Source organism: Schistocerca gregaria, chromosome X (genome assembly GCF_023897955.1).
Source record: "Schistocerca gregaria isolate iqSchGreg1 chromosome X, iqSchGreg1.2, whole genome shotgun sequence".
Taxonomy (NCBI): domain Eukaryota; kingdom Metazoa; phylum Arthropoda; class Insecta; order Orthoptera; family Acrididae; genus Schistocerca; species Schistocerca gregaria.
Genome location: NC_064931.1, coordinates 290,523,066 through 290,547,367, shown reverse-complemented (window position 1 = coordinate 290,547,367; position 24,302 = coordinate 290,523,066). Strand labels below are relative to the sequence as shown.

Sequence of the window (24,302 nt, the reverse complement as noted above, 5' to 3'; positions counted from 1 at the left end):
ATAGATTTGCTGCAGCAAAACGTAAAAAGAAAATACGATTGTACGATCTTTTCGCGTTTTCTGCTATATTACATAAAGAAAACTGAAACCTTTAATGGTACACTTAAAAGGCACACTAATACACTTATTTACCATGTAATCAGTACTAAACAATATGTGCACATCATGTTCTGAACCAAAGGTATCCTGCCAGATGGATTGGTCGAGGAGGAACAGTTACTTGGTGTGCTAGGTCTCCTGATTTAAATCCTCTGGACTTTTTGCTTTGAGGATGCATTAAATACATTGTCTATTGCAGTATTCCAACAACTCCAGAGGACATGCAGGAACGTACTGTGCTTGCTTGTAATTCTCTTCAGTAGGCAACAATGGAAGCAGTAAATAATTCTTTCATTCAATGAGTGCACCAGTGTATCGGTGTACAGGGTCACCAATTTGAGCACCTTTGAATGTTCTACTCCTGGGCAATGGTACAGGAAAGTCAAAGTCAATTTTGTGTTATGTTTTTACTTGGTTTTCATTTGTTTTCTGACAACTCCAGCAAGTGGATGAGTTTGTGATTACGGGCTCAAAGCCAATGTTGTGTTATGTAATTAATAACAGCATCTCTCAGTGAATGGTACACTGTAATACATTTTTGAATAGGTCTTTAGGAGAGGAAATGAATTACCAAATAAAAGACCAATTATGTATTTTATAATGACTAAAGGTATTTTCCTTGTAAACATGTAATAACATTTTGGTGTCATAGGTGTCATCGACAATAGATTTTTTGTTTAGCACCAACAATATTACTTATATCATCTATATATGCTAGAGAAAGAGAACAGGGCTAGTGTCAACCCCTGTTACATACCACATTCGCTTATAGCTTTTCCTGATGAGTGTTTTTTCTTTTTAAGATGTCCTTTTGTTACTGATTAGTAAGATACAATCTGATTCATTCATTTTAATACTTCTAATTTTCTTTCATGCTAACTTATTTAATAGAGTAACATGATTTGTAATGCCAAACACTTTGGACACTCACAAAAATATTCCAGTAGCCATTTCCATTTCGTATATAGCTTTGAGGGTAGTGTGCAGGTATTTATAGATAGCTGTGATTGTGTATGCAGATTGCCTGAAGCCATGCTGATGATTTGGCAGCAGTAATTTTTTGTTTGTAAACTCTAGCACTCTATTATACAAGAGCTTTTCATAGATCTTTGAGAAGCTGCTAAGCTGAGATACAGCCATTTAATTGTTAACATTAGTCTCTGGTTCCCTTTTAGTACAAGGGGGTGACCTTCTCAACCTCCAGAAGATTGCTAAATGCGCCTGTGAAATAGAAGTGATTAATAAGACGCTTCAGAGGTTTATCAATACAATATCCTGTACAACTTAAAATCCAGTTTAGGATGTCACAAAAACCACTTGAAAACTTCTTTAATGAAGTCATTGCCATTATGAGCTCATCACGTGTGACCCGTTTGAGGAACATAGACTCTCTGGGAGGATTTCAGCTTTCAGTGTGCTGTATATTAAGAGTTTGAAAGTCATTTAGCATCAAATAATTTGCTTTTTTCTAATGAACCCTTTAATAATGTTAGCTACTGATTTGGTATCACATACTTATATTCTGAAGTTTTAGGGTAATGCTTTTTGACACTAGCTTTATGCCAGTTTCAGATATGATGATATTCCAAGTGTCCTGTGCCCTTTTTTTTTATTATTATTTGCAGATATATTCATCATTACCTCTTTCTTGCATCTCTAATAACTTTGTGGTAGATCTTTCTGTAGAGGCCTACTCTTTGATATAATTTTGCACTTCTAATAATTACAGGATTGCATTTTTTTACATGAATGCAGAACTCTTATCTTTGCACAGGGGGGTTTTATGACAGCTGTAATTCAACTTTTGTTTACAACTGCTTTCAATCTAGATTACTTAAGTGAGAAGGCTATATCAAAATTATAATTACATGATCCATGAAATTTATTGAAAATTCTGTTTTGCATCACTTTCATTGAACATCTCATTCCATGTTTCCTGTTCTAGTAGGTAGCACAAGTTTATGTAAGGGCACACTAAGAAGTAATGTCTCAAAATTTTTATTGTGAAAACACCTAAAGCTTTTTAAATAAAACAGATATTATTAAAATTCTACACCTTTATTCTTCATGTCTGCATATTTGCAACCCTGTGCTGCTAGAGGGCTCCAGATCGTAGCAAGTGACATGGAGGTGTGTACCATAACTATTTTGGCATGTGAGAAACAGCATGCTGTAATGAAATTTCAAATTCAAAGAATTTGCCCACATATTGAGCACCTTCTCCTTCAGCATGACATTGCCAGACCACATGTGAGTGCTGTAGCATCTACACAACAATCCAACACCTTGGGTTAACTGTCACCAGTCAACTTCCATGCTGTTTCAAACTGGTCCCATCCAATTTTCATCTCCCCTGAAAATATAGACAATACCTTTGAGGACTTCACTTTTGATAATGATGAAGTGGTGCAAGCAGAGGTGAGGTTGTGGCTCTGTCAACAAAATCCAACATTATACAGTGACGGCAATAACATTTCTTTTATGTAAAAGCCTGTAAGAAGTTTCACATAAGAAATTGGAGACTTTACTTTTCAGCATGCTTTCTTAATTTACCATCACTGAGGTCCCTGTGCTCACTGGTTTTGAAGAGTAGCCTTTTATCTGAAGATAATTCCATTGCTAACAACAGAGACTCATGAACACTGTAGCCCATATTTACTACTTTGATATTGTATGGAGAGTATGAAGTCATTGCCATTATGAGCTCATCACGTGTGACCCGTTTGAGGAACATAGACTCTCTGGGAGGATTTCAGCTTTCAGTGTGCTGTATATTAAGAGTTTGAAAGTCATTTAGCATCAAATAATTTGCTTTTTTCTAATGAACCCTTTAATAATGTTAGCTACTGATTTGGTATCACATACTTATATTCTGAAGTTTTAGGGTAATGCTTTTTGACACTAGCTTTATGTCAGTTTCAGATATGATGATATTCCAAGTGTCCTGTGTCCTTTTTTTATTATTATTTGCAGATATATTCATCATTATCTCTTTCTTGCATCTCTAATAACTTTGTGGTAGATCTTTCTGTAGAGGCCTACTCTTTGATATAATTTTGCATTTCTAATAATTACAGGATTGCATTTTTTTACATGAATGCAGAACTCTTATCTTTGCACAGGGGGGTTTTATGACAGCTGTAATTCAACTTTTGTTTACAACTGCTTTCAATCTAGATTACTTAAGTAAGAAGGCTATATCAAAATTATAATTACATGATCCATGAAATTTATTGAAAATTCTGTTTTGCATCACTTTCATTGAACATCTCATTCCATGTTTCCTGTTCTAGTAGGTAGCACAAGTTTATGTAAGGGCACACTAAGAAGTAATGTCTCAAAATTTTTATTGTGAAAACACCTAAAGCTTTTTAAATAAAACAGATATTATTAAAATTCTACACCTTTATTCTTCATGTCTGCATATTTGCAACCCTGTGCTGCTAGAGGGCTCCAGATCGTAGCAAGTGACATGGAGGTGTGTACCATAACTATTTTGGCATGTGAGAAACAGCATGCTGTAATGAAATTTCAAATTCAAAGAATTTGCCCACATATTGAGCACCTTCTCCTTCAGCATGACATTGCCAGACCACATGTGAGTGCTGTAGCATCTACACAACAATCCAACACCTTGGGTTAACTGTCACCAGTCAACTTCCATGCTGTTTCAAACTGGTCCCATCCAATTTTCATCTCCCCTGAAAATATAGACAATACCTTTGAGGACTTCACTTTTGATAATGATGAAGTGGTGCAAGCAGAGGTGAGGTTGTGGCTCTGTCAACAAAATCCAACATTATACAGTGACGGCAATAACATTTCTTTTATGTAAAAGCCTGTAAGAGGTTTCACATAAGAAATTGGAGACTTTACTTTTCAGCATGCTTTCTTAATTTACCATCACTGAGGTCCCTGTGCTCACTGGTTTTGAAGAGTAGCCTTTTATCTGAAGATAATTCCATTGCTAACAACAGAGACTCATGAACACTGTAGCCCATATTTACTACTTTGATATTGTATGGAGAGTATGAAGTCATTGCCATTATGAGCTCATCACGTGTGACCCGTTTGAGGAACATAGACTCTCTGGGAGGATTTCAGCTTTCAGTGTGCTGTATATTAAGAGTTTGAAAGTCATTTAGCATCAAATAATTTGCTTTTTTCTAATGAACCCTTTAATAATGTTAGCTACTGATTTGGTATCACATACTTATATTCTGAAGTTTTAGGGTAATGCTTTTTGACACTAGCTTTATGTCAGTTTCAGATATGATGATATTCCAAGTGTCCTGTGTCCTTTTTTTATTATTATTTGCAGATATATTCATCATTATCTCTTTCTTGCATCTCTAATAACTTTGTGGTAGATCTTTCTGTAGAGGCCTACTCTTTGATATAATTTTGCATTTCTAATAATTACAGGATTGCATTTTTTTACATGAATGCAGAACTCTTATCTTTGCACAGGGGGGTTTTATGACAGCTGTAATTCAACTTTTGTTTACAACTGCTTTCAATCTAGATTACTTAAGTAAGAAGGCTATATCAAAATTATAATTACATGATCCATGAAATTTATTGAAAATTCTGTTTTGCATCACTTTCATTGAACATCTCATTCCATGTTTCCTGTTCTAGTAGGTAGCACAAGTTTATGTAAGGGCACACTAAGAAGTAATGTCTCAAAATTTTTATTGTGAAAACACCTAAAGCTTTTTAAATAAAACAGATATTATTAAAATTCTACACCTTTATTCTTCATGTCTGCATATTTGCAACCCTGTGCTGCTAGAGGGCTCCAGATCGTAGCAAGTGACATGGAGGTGTGTACCATAACTATTTTGGCATGTGAGAAACAGCATGCTGTAATGAAATTTCAAATTCAAAGAATTTGCCCACATATTGAGCACCTTCTCCTTCAGCATGACATTGCCAGACCACATGTGAGTGCTGTAGCATCTACACAACAATCCAACACCTTGGGTTAACTGTCACCAGTCAACTTCCATGCTGTTTCAAACTGGTCCCATCCAATTTTCATCTCCCCTGAAAATATAGACAATACCTTTGAGGACTTCACTTTTGATAATGATGAAGTGGTGCAAGCAGAGGTGAGGTTGTGGCTCTGTCAACAAAATCCAACATTCTACAGTGACGGCAATAACATTTCTTTTATGTAAAAGCCTGTAAGAGGTTTCACATAAGAAATTGGAGACTTTACTTTTCAGCATGCTTTCTTAATTTACCATCACTGAGGTCCCTGTGCTCACTGGTTTTGAAGAGTAGCCTTTTATCTGAAGATAATTCCACTGCTAACAACAGAGACTCATGAACACTGTAGCCCATATTTACTACTTTGATATTGTATGGAGAGTATGAAGTCATTGCCATTATGAGCTCATCACGTGTGACCCATTTGAGGAACATAGACTCTCTGGGAGGATTTCAGCTTTCAGTGTGCTGTATATTAAGAGTTTGAAAGTCATTTAGCATCAAATAATTTGCTTTTTTCTAATGAACCCTTTAATAATGTTAGCTACTGATTTGGTATCACATACTTATATTCTGAAGTTTTAGGGTAATGCTTTTTGACACTAGCTTTATGCCAGTTTCAGATATGATGATATTCCAAGTGTCCTGTGTCCTTTTTTTATTATTATTTGCAGATATATTCATCATTATCTCTTTCTTGCATCTCTAATAACTTTGTGGTAGATCTTTCTGTAGAGGCCTACTCTTTGATATAATTTTGCATTTCTAATAATTACAGGATTGCATTTTTTTACATGAATGCAGAACTCTTATCTTTGCACAGGGGGGTTTTATGACAGCTGTAATTCAACTTTTGTTTACAACTGCTTTCAATCTAGATTACTTAAGTAAGAAGGCTATATCAAAATTATAATTACATGATCCATGAAATTTATTGAAAATTCTGTTTTGCATCACTTTCATTGAACATCTCATTCCATGTTTCCTGTTTTAGTAGGTAGCACAAGTTTATGTAAGGGCACACTAAGAAGTAATGTCTCAAAATTTTTATTGTGAAAACACCTAAAGCTTTTTAAATAAAACAGATATTATTAAAATTCTACACCTTTATTCTTCATGTCTGCATATTTGCAACCCTGTGCTGCTAGAGGGCTCCAGATAGTAGCAAGTGACATGGAGGTGTGTACCATAACTATTTTGGCATGTGAGAAACAGCATGCTGTAATGAAATTTCAAATTCAAAGAATTTGCCCACATATTGAGCACCTTCTCCTTCAGCATGACATTGCCAGACCACATGTGAGTGCTGTAGCATCTACACAACAATCCAACACCTTGGGTTAACTGTCACCAGTCAACTTCCATGCTGTTTCAAACTGGTCCCATCCAATTTTCATCTCCCCTGAAAATATAAACAATACCTTTGAGGACTTCACCTTTGATAATGATGAAGTGGTGCAAGCAGAGGTGAGGTTGTGGCTCTGTCAACAAAATCCAACATTCTACAGTGACGGCAATAACATTTCTTTTATGTAAAAGCCTGTAAGAGGTTTCACATAAGAAATTGGAGACTTTACTTTTCAGCATGCTTTCTTAATTTACCATCACTGAGGTCCCTGTGCTCACTGGTTTTGAAGAGTAGCCTTTTATCTGAAGATAATTCCATTGCTAACAACAGAGACTCATGAACACTGTAGCCCATATTTACTACTTTGATATTGTATGGAGAGTATGAAGTCATTGCCATTATGAGCTCATCACGTGTGACCCGTTTGAGGAACATAGACTCTCTGGGAGGATTTCAGCTTTCAGTGTGCTGTATATTAAGAGTTTGAAAGTCATTTAGCATCAAATAATTTGCTTTTTTCTAATGAACCCTTTAATAATGTTAGCTACTGATTTGGTATCACATACTTATATTCTGAAGTTTTAGGGTAATGCTTTTTGACACTAGCTTTATGCCAGTTTCAGATATGATGATATTCCAAGTGTCCTGTGTCCTTTTTTTTATTATTATTTGCAGATATATTCATCATTATCTCTTTCTTGCATCTCTAATAACTTTGTGGTAGATCTTTCTGTAGAGGCCTACTCTTTGATATAATTTTGCATTTCTAATAATTACAGGATTGCATTTTTTTACATGAATGCAGAACTCTTATCTTTGCACAGGGGGGTTTTATGACAGCTGTAATTCAACTTTTGTTTACAACTGCTTTCAATCTAGATTACTTAAGTAAGAAGGCTATATCAAAATTATAATTACATGATCCATGAAATTTATTGAAAATTCTGTTATGCATCACTTTCATTGAACATCTCATTCCATGTTTCCTGTTCTAGTAGGTAGCACAAGTTTATGTAAGGGCACACTAAGAAGTAATGTCTCAAAATTTTTATTGTGAAAACACCTAAAGCTTTTTAAATAAAACAGATATTATTAAAATTCTACACCTTTATTCTTCATGTCTGCATATTTGCAACCCTGTGCTGCTAGAGGGCTCCAGATCGTAGCAAGTGACATGGAGGTGTGTACCATAACTATTTTGGCATGTGAGAAACAGCATGCTGTAATGAAATTTCAAATTCAAAGAATTTGCCCACATATTGAGCACCTTCTCCTTCAGCATGACATTGCCAGACCACATGTGAGTGCTGTAGCATCTACACAACAATCCAACACCTTGGGTTAACTGTCACCAGTCAACTTCCATGCTGTTTCAAACTGGTCCCATCCAATTTTCATCTCCCCTGAAAATATAAACAATACCTTTGAGGACTTCACCTTTGATAATGATGAAGTGGTGCAAGCAGAGGTGAGGTTGTGGCTCTGTCAACAAAATCCAACATTCTACAGTGACGGCAATAACATTTCTTTTATGTAAAAGCCTGTAAGAGGTTTCACCTAAGAAATTGGAGACTTTACTTTTCAGCATGCTTTCTTAATTTACCATCACTGAGGTCCCTGTGCTCACTGGTTTTGAAGAGTAGCCTTTTATCTGAAGATAATTCCATTGCTAACAACAGAGACTCATGAACACTGTAGCCCATATTTACTACTTTGATATTGTATGGAGAGTATGAAGTCATTGCCATTATGAGCTCATCACGTGTGACCCGTTTGAGGAACATAGACTCTCTGGGAGGATTTCAGCTTTCAGTGTGCTGTATATTAAGAGTTTGAAAGTCATTTAGCATCAAATAATTTGCTTTTTTCTAATGAACCCTTTAATAATGTTAGCTACTGATTTGGTATCACATACTTATATTCTGAAGTTTTAGGGTAATGCTTTTTGACACTAGCTTTATGCCAGTTTCAGATATGATGATATTCCAAGTGTCCTGTGTCCTTTTTTTTATTATTATTTGCAGATATATTCATCATTACCTCTTTCTTGCATCTCTAATAACTTTGTGGTAGATCTTTCTGTAGAGGCCTACTCTTTGATATAATTTTGCACTTCTAATAATTACAGGATTGCATTTTTTTACATGAATGCAGAACTCTTATCTTTGCACAGGGGGGTTTTATGACAGCTGTAATTCAACTTTTGTTTACAACTGCTTTCAATCTAGATTACTTAAGTAAGAAGGCTATATCAAAATTATAATTACATGATCCATGAAATTTATTGAAAATTCTGTTTTGCATCACTTTCATTGAACATCTCATTCCATGTTTCCTGTTTTAGTAGGTAGCACAAGTTTATGTAAGGGCACACTAAGAAGTAATGTCTCAAAATTTTTATTGTGAAAACACCTAAAGCTTTTTAAATAAAACAGATATTATTAAAATTCTACACCTTTATTCTTCATGTCTGCATATTTGCAACCCTGTGCTGCTAGAGGGCTCCAGATCGTAGCAAGTGACATGGAGGTGTGTACCATAACTATTTTGGCATGTGAGAAACAGCATGCTGTAATGAAATTTCAAATTCAAAGAATTTGCCCACATATTGAGCACCTTCTCCTTCAGCATGACATTGCCAGACCACATGTGAGTGCTGTAGCATCTACACAACAATCCAACACCTTGGGTTAACTGTCACCATTCAACTTCCATGCTGTTTCAAACTGGTCCCATCCAATTTTCATCTTCCCTGAAAATATAAACAATACCTTTGAGGACTTCACTTTTGATAATGATGAAGTGGTGCAAGCAGAGGTGAGGTTGTGGCTCTGTCAACAAAATCCAACGTTCTACAGTGACGGCAATAACATTTCTTTTATGTAAAAGCCTGTAAGAGGTTTCACATAAGAAATTGGAGACTTTACTTTTCAGCATGCTTTCTTAATTTACCATCACTGAGGTCCCTGTGCTCACTGGTTTTGAAGAGTAGCCTTTTATCTGAAGATAATTCCATTGCTAACAACAGAGACTCATGAACACCGTAGCCAGTATTTACTACTTTGATATTGTATGGAGAGTATGCGTCTTGAATAAAAAAATTGGTGTAATGTAGTTTTACAGTCCATAGTGAATCTTGGTGGTATCTTTTAGTGTGGGAATTAAACTGAAACTCTTTGTCACATAGAGTAAATCAACTACACTATTGTGTATTTCAAAAAATGATGTATAACTAACCAGAAATAATTTTGATATTGTCAGTTCTAAAAGATTTAAGACCAGCCTTTCCCCAGAGTTTCACCTGTGTACACATTTGACACATATATTCAACACATCTCCCTCTCCACCTCTCTGTGTCCACCTCTTCCTCCCATCTCTATCTGTTCATCTCTTTCTCCCATGCTCTTTGTCTCTTCATTTCCTCCTTCCTCCACTCTTTGGCCATCACCTCAGCCCCTTCTCTCCTGCCCCTTCCTCCATCAGTATCCTTCTCCCCTTCTCTCTGTCCATCTCCTATTCCCTTTCTTCCTTCTCCACCTGCCCACTACCTCTGTTGATCGTCCACTTGCTTCCTGCATCTCTGCCTCATTCCCTCTGTCTGTTCACCTCTTCCACGCCCTTTCTCTGACTATTACCTCCTCCACACAATCTCCGTCCACTTCCTTATCATCCCTCTCTCCCGGTCCAGCTCCTCAACTCCCATCTCCCTGTCCATCTTCTCCTCTCCACCTCTCTCTATACATTTCCTCCTGCACCATTTCCTTTACATTTACATCTACATACATACTCTGCAAGCAACCATACAGTGAACCGCAGAGAGTACTCTGTGCTGCTGATAGTCACTTACTTTCCTGTACCATTCACAAATAGAGTAATGGAAAAATGACTGTCTGTATTCCTCTGCATGAGCCCTAATTTCTTGTAACATACACTCCTGGAAATGGAAAAAAGAACACATTGACACCGGTGTGTCAGACCCACCATACTTGCTCCGGACACTGCGAGAGGGCTGTACAAGCAATGATCACACGCACGGCACAGCGGACACACCAGGAACTGCGGTGTTGGCCGTCGAATGGCGCTAGCTGCGCAGCATTTGTGCACCGCCGCCGTCAGTGTCAGCCAGTTTGCCATGGCATACGGAGCTCCATCGCAGTCTTTAACACTGGTAGCATGCCGCGACAGCGTAGACGTGCAGTTGACGGACTTTGAACGAGGGCGTATAGTGGGCATGCGGGAGGCCAGGTGGACGTACCGCCGAATTGCTCAACACGTGGGGAGTGAGGTTTCCACAGTACATCGATGTTGTCGCCAGTGGTCGGCGGAAGGTGCACGTGCCCGTCGACCTGGGACCGGACCGCAGCGACGCACGGATGCACACCAAGACCGTAGGATCCTACGCAGTGCCGTAGGGGACTGCACCGCCACTTCCCAGCAAATTAGGGACACTGTTGCTCCTGGGGTATCGGCGAGGACCATTCGCAACCGTCTCCATGATGCTGGGCTACGGTCCCGCACACCGTTAGGCCGTCTTCCGCTCACGCCCCAACATCGTGCAGCCTGCCTCCAGTGGTGTCGCGACAGGCATGAATGGAGGGACGAATGGAGACGTGTCGTCGCTTCTGCCTTGATGCCAATGATGGTCGTATGCGTGTTTGGCGCCGTGCAGGTGAGCGCCACAATCAGGACTGCATACGACCGAGGCACACAGGGCCAACACCCGGCATCATGGAGTGGCGAGCGATCTCCTACACTGGCCGTACACCTCTGGTGATCGTCGAGGGGACACTGAATAGTGCACGGTACATCCAAACCGTCATCGAACCCATCGTTCTACCATTCCTAGACCGGCAAGGGAACTTGCTGTTCCAACAGGACAATGCACGTCCGCATGTATCTCGTGCCACCCAACGTGCTGTAGAAGGTGTAAGTCAACTACCCTGGCCAGCAAGATCTCCGGATCTGTCCCCCATTGAGCATGTTTGGGATTGGATGAAGCGTCACCTCACGCGGTCTGCACGTCCAGCATGAACGCTGGTCCAACTGAGGCGCCAGGTGGAAATGGCATGGCAAGCCGTTCCACAGGACTACATCCAGCATCTCTACGATCGTCTCCATGGGAGAATAGCAGCCTGCATTGCTGCGAAAGGTGGATATACACTGTACTAGTGCCGACATTGTGCATGCTCTGTTGCCTGTGTCTATGTGCCTGTGGTTCTGTCAGTGTGATCATGTGATGTATCTGACCCCAGGAATGTGTCAATTAAGTTTCCCCATTCCTGGGACAATGAATTCACGGTGTTCTTATTTCAATTTCCTGGAGTGTATCTGTGTGGTCCTTACGTGAAATGTAAGTTGAGTGGAGCAGAATCATCCTGCAGATCCCATACACTCAAGTACTACTCAAGAATAGCTCACACTAGCATCCTATATGCTGTCATCTTTACAGATGAACCACATTTTCCTATAATGCTCCCTATAAACTGAAGTTGACCATTCCCCTTTCCTACTACAATCCTCACATGATCATTCCATTTTCTGTCAGTTTGTAATGTGACACTCAAATATTTAAATGATGTGACTGCATCAAGCAGAAAACTGGTACGTCTGTATCCAAACATTATGGGTTTGTTTATCCTACTCATCTCCATTAAATTACATTTTTTCTAGATTTAGAGCTACAATATATGATCAAAAGTATCCGGACACATGGATGAAAATGACTTACAAGTTTTTGTCTCCCTACATTGGTAATGCTGGAATTCAATATGCTGTTGGCCCACTGTTAGCTTTGATGATGGCTTCCACTCTCACAGGCATACATTCAATCAGGTGCTGGAAGGTTTCTTGGGGAATAGCAGCCCATTCTTCATTGAGTGCTACACTGCAGAGAGGCATCAATGTTGGCTGCTGAGGCCTGGCATGAAGTAGGTGATCCAAAACATCCCAAAGGTGTTCTATAGGATTCAGGTCAGGACTCCAGGACTCTGTGCAGGCCAGTCTATTACCAGGATGTTATTGTCATCTAACCACTCTGCCATAGGCCGCGCATTATGAACAGGTGCTCGATCATGTTGAAAGATGCAGTCACCATCCTCAAATTGCTCTTCAACAGTGGGAAACAAGAAGGTGCTTAAAATATCAATGTAGGCTTGTTCTGTGGTAGTGCCATGCAAAACAACAAGGGGTGTAAGGTCCTTCATGAAAAACACCACCACACCATAACACCACCGCCTCCAAATTTTGCTGTTGGCACTACACATGCTGGCCATTAGCCACATCCACTCACTGCCATTGGATCGCCACATTGTGTACCATGATTTGTCACTCCACACAACGTTTTTCCACTGTTCAATCATCCAATGTTTATGCTCCTAACACCAAGTGAGCATCATTTGGCATTTACCGGTGTGATGTGTGGCTTATGAGCAGCCGCTTGACCAAGAAATCCAAGTTTCCTCACCTCCTGCGTAACTGTCATAGCACTTGCAGTGGATCCTGATGCAGTTTGGAATTCCTGTGTGATGGTCTGGATAGTTGCCTGCCTATTACACATTACAACCCTCTTCATCTGTCGGCAGTCTCTGTCAGTCAACAGACAAAGTCGACCTATACATATTTCTGCTGTGTGTCCCTTCACTATCACATTGCAAACAGTGGACCTATGGATGTTTAGGAGTGTGGAAATCTTGCATACAGACGTGTGACATCCAGTCACCTGACCACATCTGTGAGTTCTGCGGAGTACCCCATCCTGCTCTCTCATGATGTCTAATGACTACTGCGGTCGCTGATATGGAGTACCTGGCAGTAGGTGGCAGCACAATGATCTAATATGAAAAGCATATGTATTTGGGGTGTCTGGATACATTTGATTGCATAGTGTAACTACCATTCATCATACTATCTAGAAATTTTGTCTAAGTCATCTTGTCTCCTACAGTCGCTCAACTTTGATGCCTTTCCATAGACCACAGCATCAACAGCAAACAACTGCAGATTGCTGCCAACTCTATCCAACAGACCATTTGTGTGTATAGGAAATAATGGTTCTATCACACTTCTCTGGGGCACTCTTGATGGTACTCTTGTCTCTGATGAGCACTCGCCATCAGTGGCGACGTACTGGGCTCTGTTACTTAAGACATCACTGAGCCACTCACATATCTGGGAACCTAATCCATATGTTTGTACCCTTGTTAATAGTCAGCAATGGGGCACCATGTGAAATGCTTTTCAGAAATCTAGAAATTTGAAATCTGCCTGTTGTGCTTCATCAGTAGTTATCAATGCATCATATGAAAAAAGGGTACTCTGAGTTTCGCATGCATGATGATGCTGATTCATGGACATAAGCTTTTTGGTCTGAAGGAAATTAATTGTATTCAAACTGAGAATATGTTGAAGAATTCTACAGCAAATTGATGTTAAGAATGTTGGTCTGTAATTTTTCGGGTTCATTCTTTTACCCTTCTTATAGACAGGAGTCACTTCAACTTATTCTCATGGTTTGGGACCACATCTTCCCCCGCTCATCCTACCATTTTTTTCTGTCCCTCCTCTCCATCCCCCCATTCCTTCCTGTCGATAACTTCTTGTCCCTCTTCCTCTTTCCATTCTCTTCTCTATCTACCTCATCCTTTCCCCAGCTGTGCCCATCCACTTACATGGCCCATGCAAAAAAAGTTGATAAAGCAGGCCAAAACTACTCACACAACATGCCCATGCTGCAGGTAGCCTACACACTGGTCGCTGGAAAATGTTACTTTTCTCTGACGTGAAGGCTTCTCTGCAAATGAGGTTGTTTAGACAGACTGACACTACTCCCACACAATGTGCCTGTCTTGCAGGACAGCCTACATGTTAGGAGCTGAAAAACTGTTCTTTCCCATTACCTCTGCCCCTGTAGGAGCTAGGAGATTGTAAACTGGCGCTCATGAAGTTTGCTGTTTGTCTGACAAATTTCTTTGTAATTGATCAATGGGTTTAGGAGTATATCCTGAACACACACACACGAGGTTGTTTAGACAGACTGACACTACTCCCACACAATGTGCCTGTCTTGCAGGACAGCCTACATGTTAGGAGCTGAAAAACTGTTCTTTCCCATTACCTCTGCCCTGTAGGAGCTAGGAGATTGTAAACTGGCGCTCATGAAGTTTGTTGTTTGTCTGACAAATTTCTTTGTAATTGATCAATGGGTTTGGGAGTATATCCTGAACACACACACACAGATGGCAACACTAGTTGTGGAGGGTACATAAAGTGTGTCACAGGGATGCAGAAAACAGTGAAGCCATTGTCATAATGCATAAACAGAGCGATTTATGTAGCATCCAAGATCCTTTCTTTCAGGTGAAGGGTGGAAACATTTCCAAAATGGTAAAGTTTGTAACCTGTTTGCCTGCTGCAGTAATTAAAGTATACCATGCATGGCAAAATGGCACTATCTAAAACTGGCACCAGGGCACCACAGGCCATAGATGCAGGATGAATGACAACTGTGGAGATGTGGGTAGGTGAATAAGTGTGCAACTGTTGAGCAACTGATCACTGAGATGAACCAAGGGACTGCCAACAATGTTTCCTCAATGACCGTTCAGTGAACATTAGTGTGTATGGGCCTCAACAGCAGGTGCCCAGTTCATGCAATCATGCTGACTGCTGTTCGTCAGTGATGAAGGCTCGAATTTGCACACAAATACCACAGCTGGTTGTTCACTGAGTGGTGACAGGTGGCCTATCCAGATGAACCATGTTTTATGCTCCATCAGCATTTGTAGCATTCCCTGGGTGATCTTATCATCCTGGAAGGCACAGAGAATCAAAACATGTATGCATCTATCCTTTGGGATCATGGCCACCCTACATGTGGTTTATTTTTTCTTGGCATGATGGCATCTATCAGCATGGCAATGAAATGTGGTACACAGCTTACAGTGTACATGTATGGTTCAAAGAGCACCAGGATGTGTTTAGCGTAATCCTGTGGCCATGAAACTCCCCAGATTTAAACCCTATCGAGAACCTGCAGGACAACCTTTATCAGGCTGTTCAAGCAGTGGATCCTCAGCTGAGAAACCTAGTGCTATTGGCCTCTTCACTGGAGTCAGCATGGTTCCACAACCTCACTGACTGTCTTCTTGTACACCTAGTTCTCTAAAAGCTGGTTATTCTGGCTTTTGACTGCTTGTCACATTCATTAGACTGGACAGTGTACATACTAAGATCACAAAAGTCATGGGATAACAATATGCACTTATACAGATAGTGGTAGTATCATGTACACAATGTGATTTAGAAGAGCTGTCATTTTTACTCAGGTGATTCACGTGAAAGGGTTTCTGTTGTGAGTATGGCTGTATTTCAGGAATTAACAGTCTCTGCATGGGTAACGGTAGTTGGAGATAGATGCATGGGACATTCCATTTCAAAAGTCATTAGATAATTCAATATTCTGAGATCCACAGTGTCAAGAATCCCAAATTTCTGGCATTACCATTCACTATAAACAATGCAGTGGCCAACAGGCTTAATTTAATGATCTAGAGCAGCCACATTTGAGTAGAGTTCTCAGTATTAACAGACAAGCAACACTGCCTGAAATAATTGCAGAAATCAGTGTGGGAAAGACAAATGTATTTACTTGGACAGTGTAGTGAAATTTGGTGTAGATGGGCTATGGCAGCAGAAAACCAATGTGAGTGACTTTGCTAGCAGCATGACATCACCAGCACTCCTCCTGGGCTCATGAACCTATCTGTTGGACCTGAAATCACAGGAAAACTGTGGCCTGATCAGATGAGTTCCGATTTCAGTTGGTAAGAGCTGATGGTAGAGTTCAAGTGTGGCACAGACCCAAAGAAGCCATGAACCCAAGTTGTCAACAATGCACTGTGCAAGCTGGTGGTGGCTAAATAATGGTATGGGCAGGGCTTACGTGGAATGGACTGGGTCCTCTGGTCCAACTGAACCAATCATTAACTGGAAATGGTTATGTTTGGCCAGTTGGAGACCATTTACAACCATTCATGGACTTTATGTTCTCAAACAATGATGTGCCATGTCACCAGACCACAATTGTTCATGACTGGTTGGAAGAGCATTCTGGACAGGTTGAATGAATGATTTTGCCACCAAGATGCCTGAAATGAATCCCATAGAACATTTATGGGACATAATTGAGAGGTCAGTTCATGCACAAAATCCTGCTCCAGCTTGTCACTGGAGATGAGACATGGGTCCATTATTTAACTTCTGAAACAAAACTTAGGTTATGGTGTGGAAGAAATTTGGAAAAAATGCCAGCTAACAGGGACTTACCACTGTAGAGTTTGACCACTTGTGAGCTGCACTCTGTTATTGCTTTTATCTGCAAGCAGCTTGATTTTACTCAGGATTCTAATACACCATATTATTCCCTACTCTTTAGGCTACAAAACTCTGTTTTTCAACATAATCTCTGTTTGATGTGATGGCTTTGCGCCACTTTAGTGAGATGATCTGTATGCTTATATGGTACCACTCTATTGGTGAATATAAGTAAGCTTCCCATCATCCATGTACTGCTTCCTGTGCGGGGAAATCTTCATTGGGCCAGACATATGGAAGTCAGAAAGTGCAATATCCGGGCTGTGGGGTGAATGAGGGAGAATAGTCCAATGAAGTTTTGTGACCTCCTCTCAGTGCCCAGACCTGTGTGAGGCCTTGTGTTGCCATGCAGAAGGAGAAGTTCATTTGCATTTTTGTGGTGACAAACATGTTGATGTCATTTCATCAGTCTTCTGAGGGTAGAACAACACAGTTTTGATTTGATCATTGCAACATGAGGGTAGACATCAAACAGAATAACCCCTTCAGAGTCTCAGAAGACCACTGCCATGACTTTACCAGCTGAGGGTGTGGCTTTGAACTTATTCTTTGGAGGAAAAGTAATGAGGTGCCACCCCGTGGACTACCATTTTGTTTCTGGTTTAAAGTGATGAACCCATGTTTCATTGCCTGTGATGATGTTTGACAAAAAATTGTCACAATCAGCCTCATAAAACATCCATGATTCTGCATAGATGGTCCTTTGTTGTTCCTTATGGTCTCCTGTTAGGTGGCAAGGAAAACAGTGGGCCACACCTTTGAGTACCCCAACTGGTGGATGAGTGTGTCAACACAATCTACAGAGACATCCAGTTCTGCCCTGAGATGTTTGATTGTGAGCCAATGATCACCTCAAATGGAGTGTCCACTCATTCCAACACTGCAGCAGTCACAGTTGTTTGCAGCCTGTGGGAGAGTGCACAGGTTTGTGCTGATGACGGGTTCCTTTTCCATGTTTTTATTCACTGCCAGGTCTCTGTAGATATTCTACAAGAGCCTATCAATATCTGTGATGGTCTGGTTTCCTGCCAAAAGAAACTCAGTGACAGCTCTCTTCTTGGAATGCACCCTTTTTACAGGTGCCATTTTGAATGCTATGTATAATGCTGCCACCTATTGGAACTTCATGAAACTGTAGAGCCTGAAGTGGGAATATTCGACAATATCCTTCAACAAATTCCTCATTTTGTCAATGATAATTGGCTGAAAAAAATGTGTTGTCCTACTTGTTGAATACCCCTCAAATACTTGCCATTTCAAAGATTTTTTCCTTTATCAATTTGGAATTTGTTTGGACTGAATTGCCCTATACCTTAATTCTCTTCTGAAAAGTAGTTATCCCTCTAAGTTTCTTGCGAGATCAACATTACAAACTGTCTAGGATGAAACCAGATGTATTAACTTTTTTTTTTTTTTTTTCTTTTTTCTTTTTTTTTTTTTTTTTTTTTTTTCCTGCCCCATTGATGTGTTATAGAGGTAACATCAGCATTTATGTCAAAAGCCAGTATTATTTCTAACTGTTGTAATGCTTTTGCTTGTGATTAAACATTATAGTGCAGTTTCTGAAATCAGATGGAGCTGGCTTACAAACTGCCTAGGATAAAATCAGAGATACATACTGTTTCTGTTTGCTGTTTTCCTGTGTTATAGAAATAACATCAACATTTAAGTCACAATGTAGGATTATATCTAAGTCTTATAATTTTTAGTTAGTATTTAAATATTATAATGTAGCCTCTGAAATGCGATGAGCTGACTTTGTTTTGCTTACTATTACTTCTACTCTTAGTTATCTCTAATGTAGCACTTGCTCCAAATAATGTCTCGCATTGGTTTATTTGTGGGTTTCCTACTTTTTTTGCTTTCAACTAAAAATTATTCAAATGGGGAAGTGGGCTGACAATGTTTTACATTTGCTCATCTTACTAGAAATCGCTACTGGTGCTGTCTCTCCTGTGTTCAATAGAATCAGCATTTGAAGCAGACTGCAGACTATTTCTACTGCCACCAACGTAGACATAAGGACCATGAAGACAAGATAAGAGAAATTAGGGTTCCTGTGGAGGAATACAAACTGTTATTTCTCCCCCACTTTTGTGAGAGTTATAGGAAAGAAAATGATTACTAGTGCTACAAGGTTCCCTCTGCCATGCACCATATGGTGGCTTGCACAGTGTTTTTGTAGATGTATATGTAAATGTAGAATAACACAAATATATGCTCATTTTAGGCTGCAATCTGTACTTTACTAATATTTTTCCAAAAAGAAGTGAATAGAACTTAAAATCTATACTATATGCTAGGAATACCAATAAATTAATGTCAATATAGCAAAATGAACTATTAAGTTTCCAGAGGCAATTGCATATTCAAAATTTAAAAGACTGTGTTAAATGTAAATATAAAGATACACAACAGTAGCTGAGGAATAGTAGGTTACTCATAAGCGAACGTGCTAGTGGTAGCCAGGTTGCGGACATGAGTGTTATGTAAGGAATTGAGTGTTATGTTTTATGTTTCAGCTTTTTACAAAATAATCTTTTCAGGTTGTAAAAAACCTATTACTTTCTTACTCTATACTTTTTAATTAAAACTGTATTACCTTTAAGTTATAAGTCACATTAATTACCAGGTGGAGGCTCTGCTGGATGCAACCTACTTTATCAGCTAGCAAAACGGGGAGTTGACACAGTGCTATTAGAACGCTCCAAAGTCACCTCTGGAACAACATGGCATTCAGCTGGTCTTGTTTGGAGCTTGCGTCCTAATGATGTTGAAATTCAGCTCTTGGCAGCAACTCGAAATTTGCTTGCAAAACTGGAAATAGAGACTGGATTTAATCCTGGCTGGATAAATAATGGTGGACTTTACATAGCTCACAACAAGGTAAATATCTTTCAAACTGTTATTTTTTTCATCCTTAAAAATTTCAAGTCACTATAATATCTTTTCAGAATTAACTAAGAAATGTCTGTAACCATATGGCACATGCAGATAAAGTACTCACACATATTTGTAAACAAACATATAAATGTTCCTAGTCTATCCAATATTATAACTGTATTAAAAACAAAGATTCCATGACTTATACTAGCAGGAAAGTGCTGGTAGATAGGCACAATAAAAAAAACACACAAACACACACACAAAATTTCAAGCTTTCGCAACCCACGGTTGCTTCGTCAGGAAAGACGGAAGGAGAAGAAAAGATGAAAGGATGTGGGTTTTAAGGGAGAGGGTAAGGAGTCATTCCAATCCTGGGAGTGGAAAGACTTACCTTAGGGGGAAAAAAGGACAGGTATGCACTCACACACACACACACATATCCATCCACACATATACAGACACAAGCAGACATATGTGTCTGCCTGTGTCTGTATATGTGTGTATGGATATGTGTGTGTGTGCATGTGTCTGTATATGTGTGGATGGATATGTGTGTGTGTGCGAGTGCATACTTGTCCTTTTTTTTCCCTAAGGTAAGTCTTTCTGCTCCCAGGATTGGAATGACTCCTTACCCTCTCCCTTAAAACCCACATCCTTTCATCTTTCCCTCTCCTTTCCTCTTTCCTGATGAAGCAAACATGGGTTGCAAAAGCTCAAAATTTTGTGTGTGTGTTTGTGTGTTTTTTTTTTTTTATTGCGCCTATCTACCAGTACTTTCCCGCTGGGTAAGTCATGGAATCTTTGTTTTTAATATACTTTTCCCATGTGGAATATTTCTTTCTATTTTATTTATATCATCAATAGTATAACTGTATGAACAAGATATACCAGTTGAGCTACAAGGTATGGCATAAAGAAAGACAAACATACAATAATTCATCTACAGATCTCAGTGCACCCTGAAATGGAACTACGAAAGAGTGGCCTTGAAGGAAACAGTAATAAGCTTCTAATTATTCTTTTCTATGGCCCAGTATTGGATGATATAAGCTGGCTATTTAAAAGATCTAACATAAAGTTTGATCTGCATAAAAACAATAGGCAACATTTAAGGTCAGTGACACAGGGCAGATTAACCAGAAAACTCATTGTATAAAAATGGAGTTTTCTTGCTGTCCTTAAGAAAAATATGATAGTGATACATTATATCATATTTAACTAATAAAAATATAATTATTTTCATTGAGTGATAGAAAATTTCCATTAGATTTCTCTCTTAGAGAATTTTCTACAGACTGAATGAAGACCATTCTGATGACTTCAATATAAAAATCTTTGGCTTTAGAGAGTTGCCAGCCATCATTCTGAATTGTGAATATGGCAGTTGTATTGTGCAGAGAATAGAGATTTTGTTTTGATTGCTTGTGTAATGAGGAGGTTACTGACCCTCAGTATAACAGACTTACTGACTTAATTCCTTTGACCCCTATGGGGGCATAGTGCATCCAGGAGAACTTGCCATGCATCTCTGTCTTTGACCATTTCCCCCAGTTCCACCCAGGTCTTGCTAACTTTCCTTGCTTCCTCTTCCACCATACTTTTCCATGTACCTCTAGGCCTGCCTCTCCTCCTTGTTCCTTTGAGATTTCATTCCGCTGCCTTCTTTATGTATGCTCCATCTGGCTTTCTCTATGTGTACCCCAGCCATCTCTGCTCTGATGTCTGCTTCTCTCTTATTTCTGACATTTAGTAGAAAGGGTTGTAACTTGCAGCTTACAGGTATCTGATATATCTGATTTTCAGTAAAATGATTTGATGAGACCCATGTTATCTTATGGTAGTTTGCTATGTGGAAACAGTGCAACTCCAGTGACTAGGTCACGGTCAGTGCACATATCTACCAGCAGTTCATCATTTGCATTTCTGTTGCCAATGCTGTGTACACCCATGATGTGTTCAAGCCCTTTGTTTCCTGAACCAACTTGTATGTTGAAATTTCCCATTACAATTTTTGTGTCTCTACAATGAGTTTGCCTAAGGACTCCATTTAGCTCTGTATAAAACAAATAATTTAATTCTTCTTTAGCCAGGTAGCGCTTAATTGCAGTGATATTTTGCACATTTGTTCTAAAGCATGCAGTTATCTTTTCTGACACTGGTTTTGTCTCTAGTAAACCCCTTTTACAGTTTTTAGATAGTAAGAGTCCTACACTGTTCCTATACATAACATCTTCAACTGTCAACATAAGTAGCTGTCCACCATTTTGTATTTGAACTTCCCCAGATTCTGGCCACCATATTCCACTCACTCCCAATATACCCGGTCTATAGTTCTCCATCCCTTTTTCAGCCTGTCTTACCCTTCCCACGTCTCTCAATGTTCTTACATCCCAAACCCAATATGGGTTTTCTTTTTCAGCCAAGATCACATTCTTAAGCTCTAGCTTGCTATTTCTCCTTTAGTTTCTGTGATTTGAATTTTTTTGTTTGTGCGGGCATTTGGCCCTCCTCCCAAAAGAGTGGCCTGCCACCTCATGGCCTGGCCACCTGCTGAAGTTTTACTTCAGGGCCTTATGCCTAAGGTAGCTTGTTTTCACCTCAACTACAGAATGCTATCCTTTTCTCTGCAGTGAGACCTACATGCATCACTGTTGTCCTGGTAACCAAAGAGCTTCCACTGCCAACATTAGGGGACTGGGCCTGATACTGCACAGTTGCAGAGAGGAAAAGGAAAAGATAGGATTCTAGACAGGACATTGTGAGAAACACTTTGTCTGGATCCTCTGTGGAGACCTGACTGGCTTGGGAGACACTGCCTGCAGTTACATTACCACCAGTGTAGCCTTCCACTTCATTGGAACACTCAAATCCCATTGCCCACACAGACAGTGTTTCATTAAGGGGGTCCATATACAATGGGTGATCAAATATTTGCAGTTCAAAGGCCACATAATACCCCTTGCCTATATGTTGGTGCTTATATACTCACGTCAGAGTCATTCTGGGTTGCATATATGCTGCAGCACTGCTCTCAAATGAAAACTTTTCGATCACTTCTTATAATATCTGGCTAAATTATGAAACAAAGAAATTGTAAGGTTAATCACATGATCCCAACAGCTACAGACCAGTTTCACTGATATCAGGTTTCTCATAAATCCTAGAAATGCTTATGTGTACCAGATTAGTTAACTATTTGGACAAACATAACATTCTCATGCCCTCACAACATGGTTTCAGAAATGGTAAATCTACAGAATCAGCAATTGTCAGTCTAACAGAATACATTTTACAGTCCTTGGATGAGGAAAAGGTTGTCTCTGCAATGTTTCTGGATCTTTCAAAGGCATTTGACACCATTGACCATGAAATGCTGATACAAAAATTAAGCAACTATGGCATTCGGGGGCAACCAGGTGAATGGATAAAATCATACTTGTGCAACCGCAAGCAGTATGTATCATTAGGAAACTCGTACCAATCAGAAACCAAATCCATCAAATATGGAGAGCCTCAGGGTTCGGTAATGGGGCCATTGTTATTTAATGTATTTGTTAATGATATAGGTGTTGAGGAGGAAGAAAAGAAAATATTGTATGCTGATGACATGAAAATACTAAATAGTGACCAAAATATGTAACAGCTTGAGAGAAGAGCATACATATATGCAAATGTCACAGCTCAATGGCTGTTGGAAAATGAACTGGTTATAAATCTAAAAAAGAATATGTATGCAGTGTTTAAAAACAAGGAAAAGGCTGTAGACATGGATTTAGAGGTTGATGGAACAAGGCTGGAAGAAGTAGAATCTGCTAGATTCTTAGGTACTCTTGTGGATAATGAACTGAAATGGAAGAAAACATATTAATAATGTCTGTAAGAAACTGAGCTCTGTCATATTCTTAATGATACAGCTATCACAGTATTCAGACAAGAACCTTCTGTGTACAGTGTATCATGGACTTTTCGAACCATACTTACAGTATGGAGTGACTGTGTGGGGAAACTCAAACAAACAAGAGACAAAACGATGTGTTCACATTACAAAAAAAGCAATTAGGACCATTTTAAGAAGAAAGACCTCTGAAACATGCAGAAACTGTTTCAAGAATTTAAATATCTTAACTTTTTCATCGTTGTATATATACACTTCTGGAAATTGAGATAAGAACACCGTGAATTCATTGTCCCAGGAAGGGCAAACTTTATTGACACATTCCTGGGGTCAGATACATCACATGATCACACTGACAGAACCACAGGCACATAGACACAGGCAACAGAGCAGGCACAATGTCGGCACTAGTACAGTGTATATCCACCTTGCGCAGCAATGCAGGCTGCTATTCTCCCATGGAAACGATTGTAGAGATGCTGGATGTAGTCCTGTGGAACGGCTTGCCATGCCATTTCCACCTGGCGCCTCAGTTGGACCAGCATTCGTGCTGGAGGTGCAGACCGCGTGAGACGACGCTCCATCCAGTCCCAAACATGCTCAATGGGGGACAGATCCGGAGATCTTGCTGGCCAGGGTAGTTGACTTACACCTTCTAGAGCACGTTGGGTGGCACGGGATACATGCGGACGTGCATTGTCCTGTTGG

At 39.6% G+C, this 24,302-nt stretch overlaps 1 protein-coding gene across 1 annotated transcript in view; it reads left to right on the top strand.

Annotated features, from left to right (window-relative positions):
• The window catches only part of LOC126299609 (sarcosine dehydrogenase, mitochondrial), a 274,922-nt gene that overhangs the window by 75,682 nt on the left and 174,938 nt on the right, over window positions 1-24,302 (top strand). Inside the window, exon 4 of the mRNA XM_049991642.1 lies at window positions 19,446-19,699. Coding sequence (XP_049847599.1) covers window positions 19,446-19,699 — 254 coding nt within the window. The remainder of the gene's footprint in view (window positions 1-19,445; window positions 19,700-24,302) is intronic.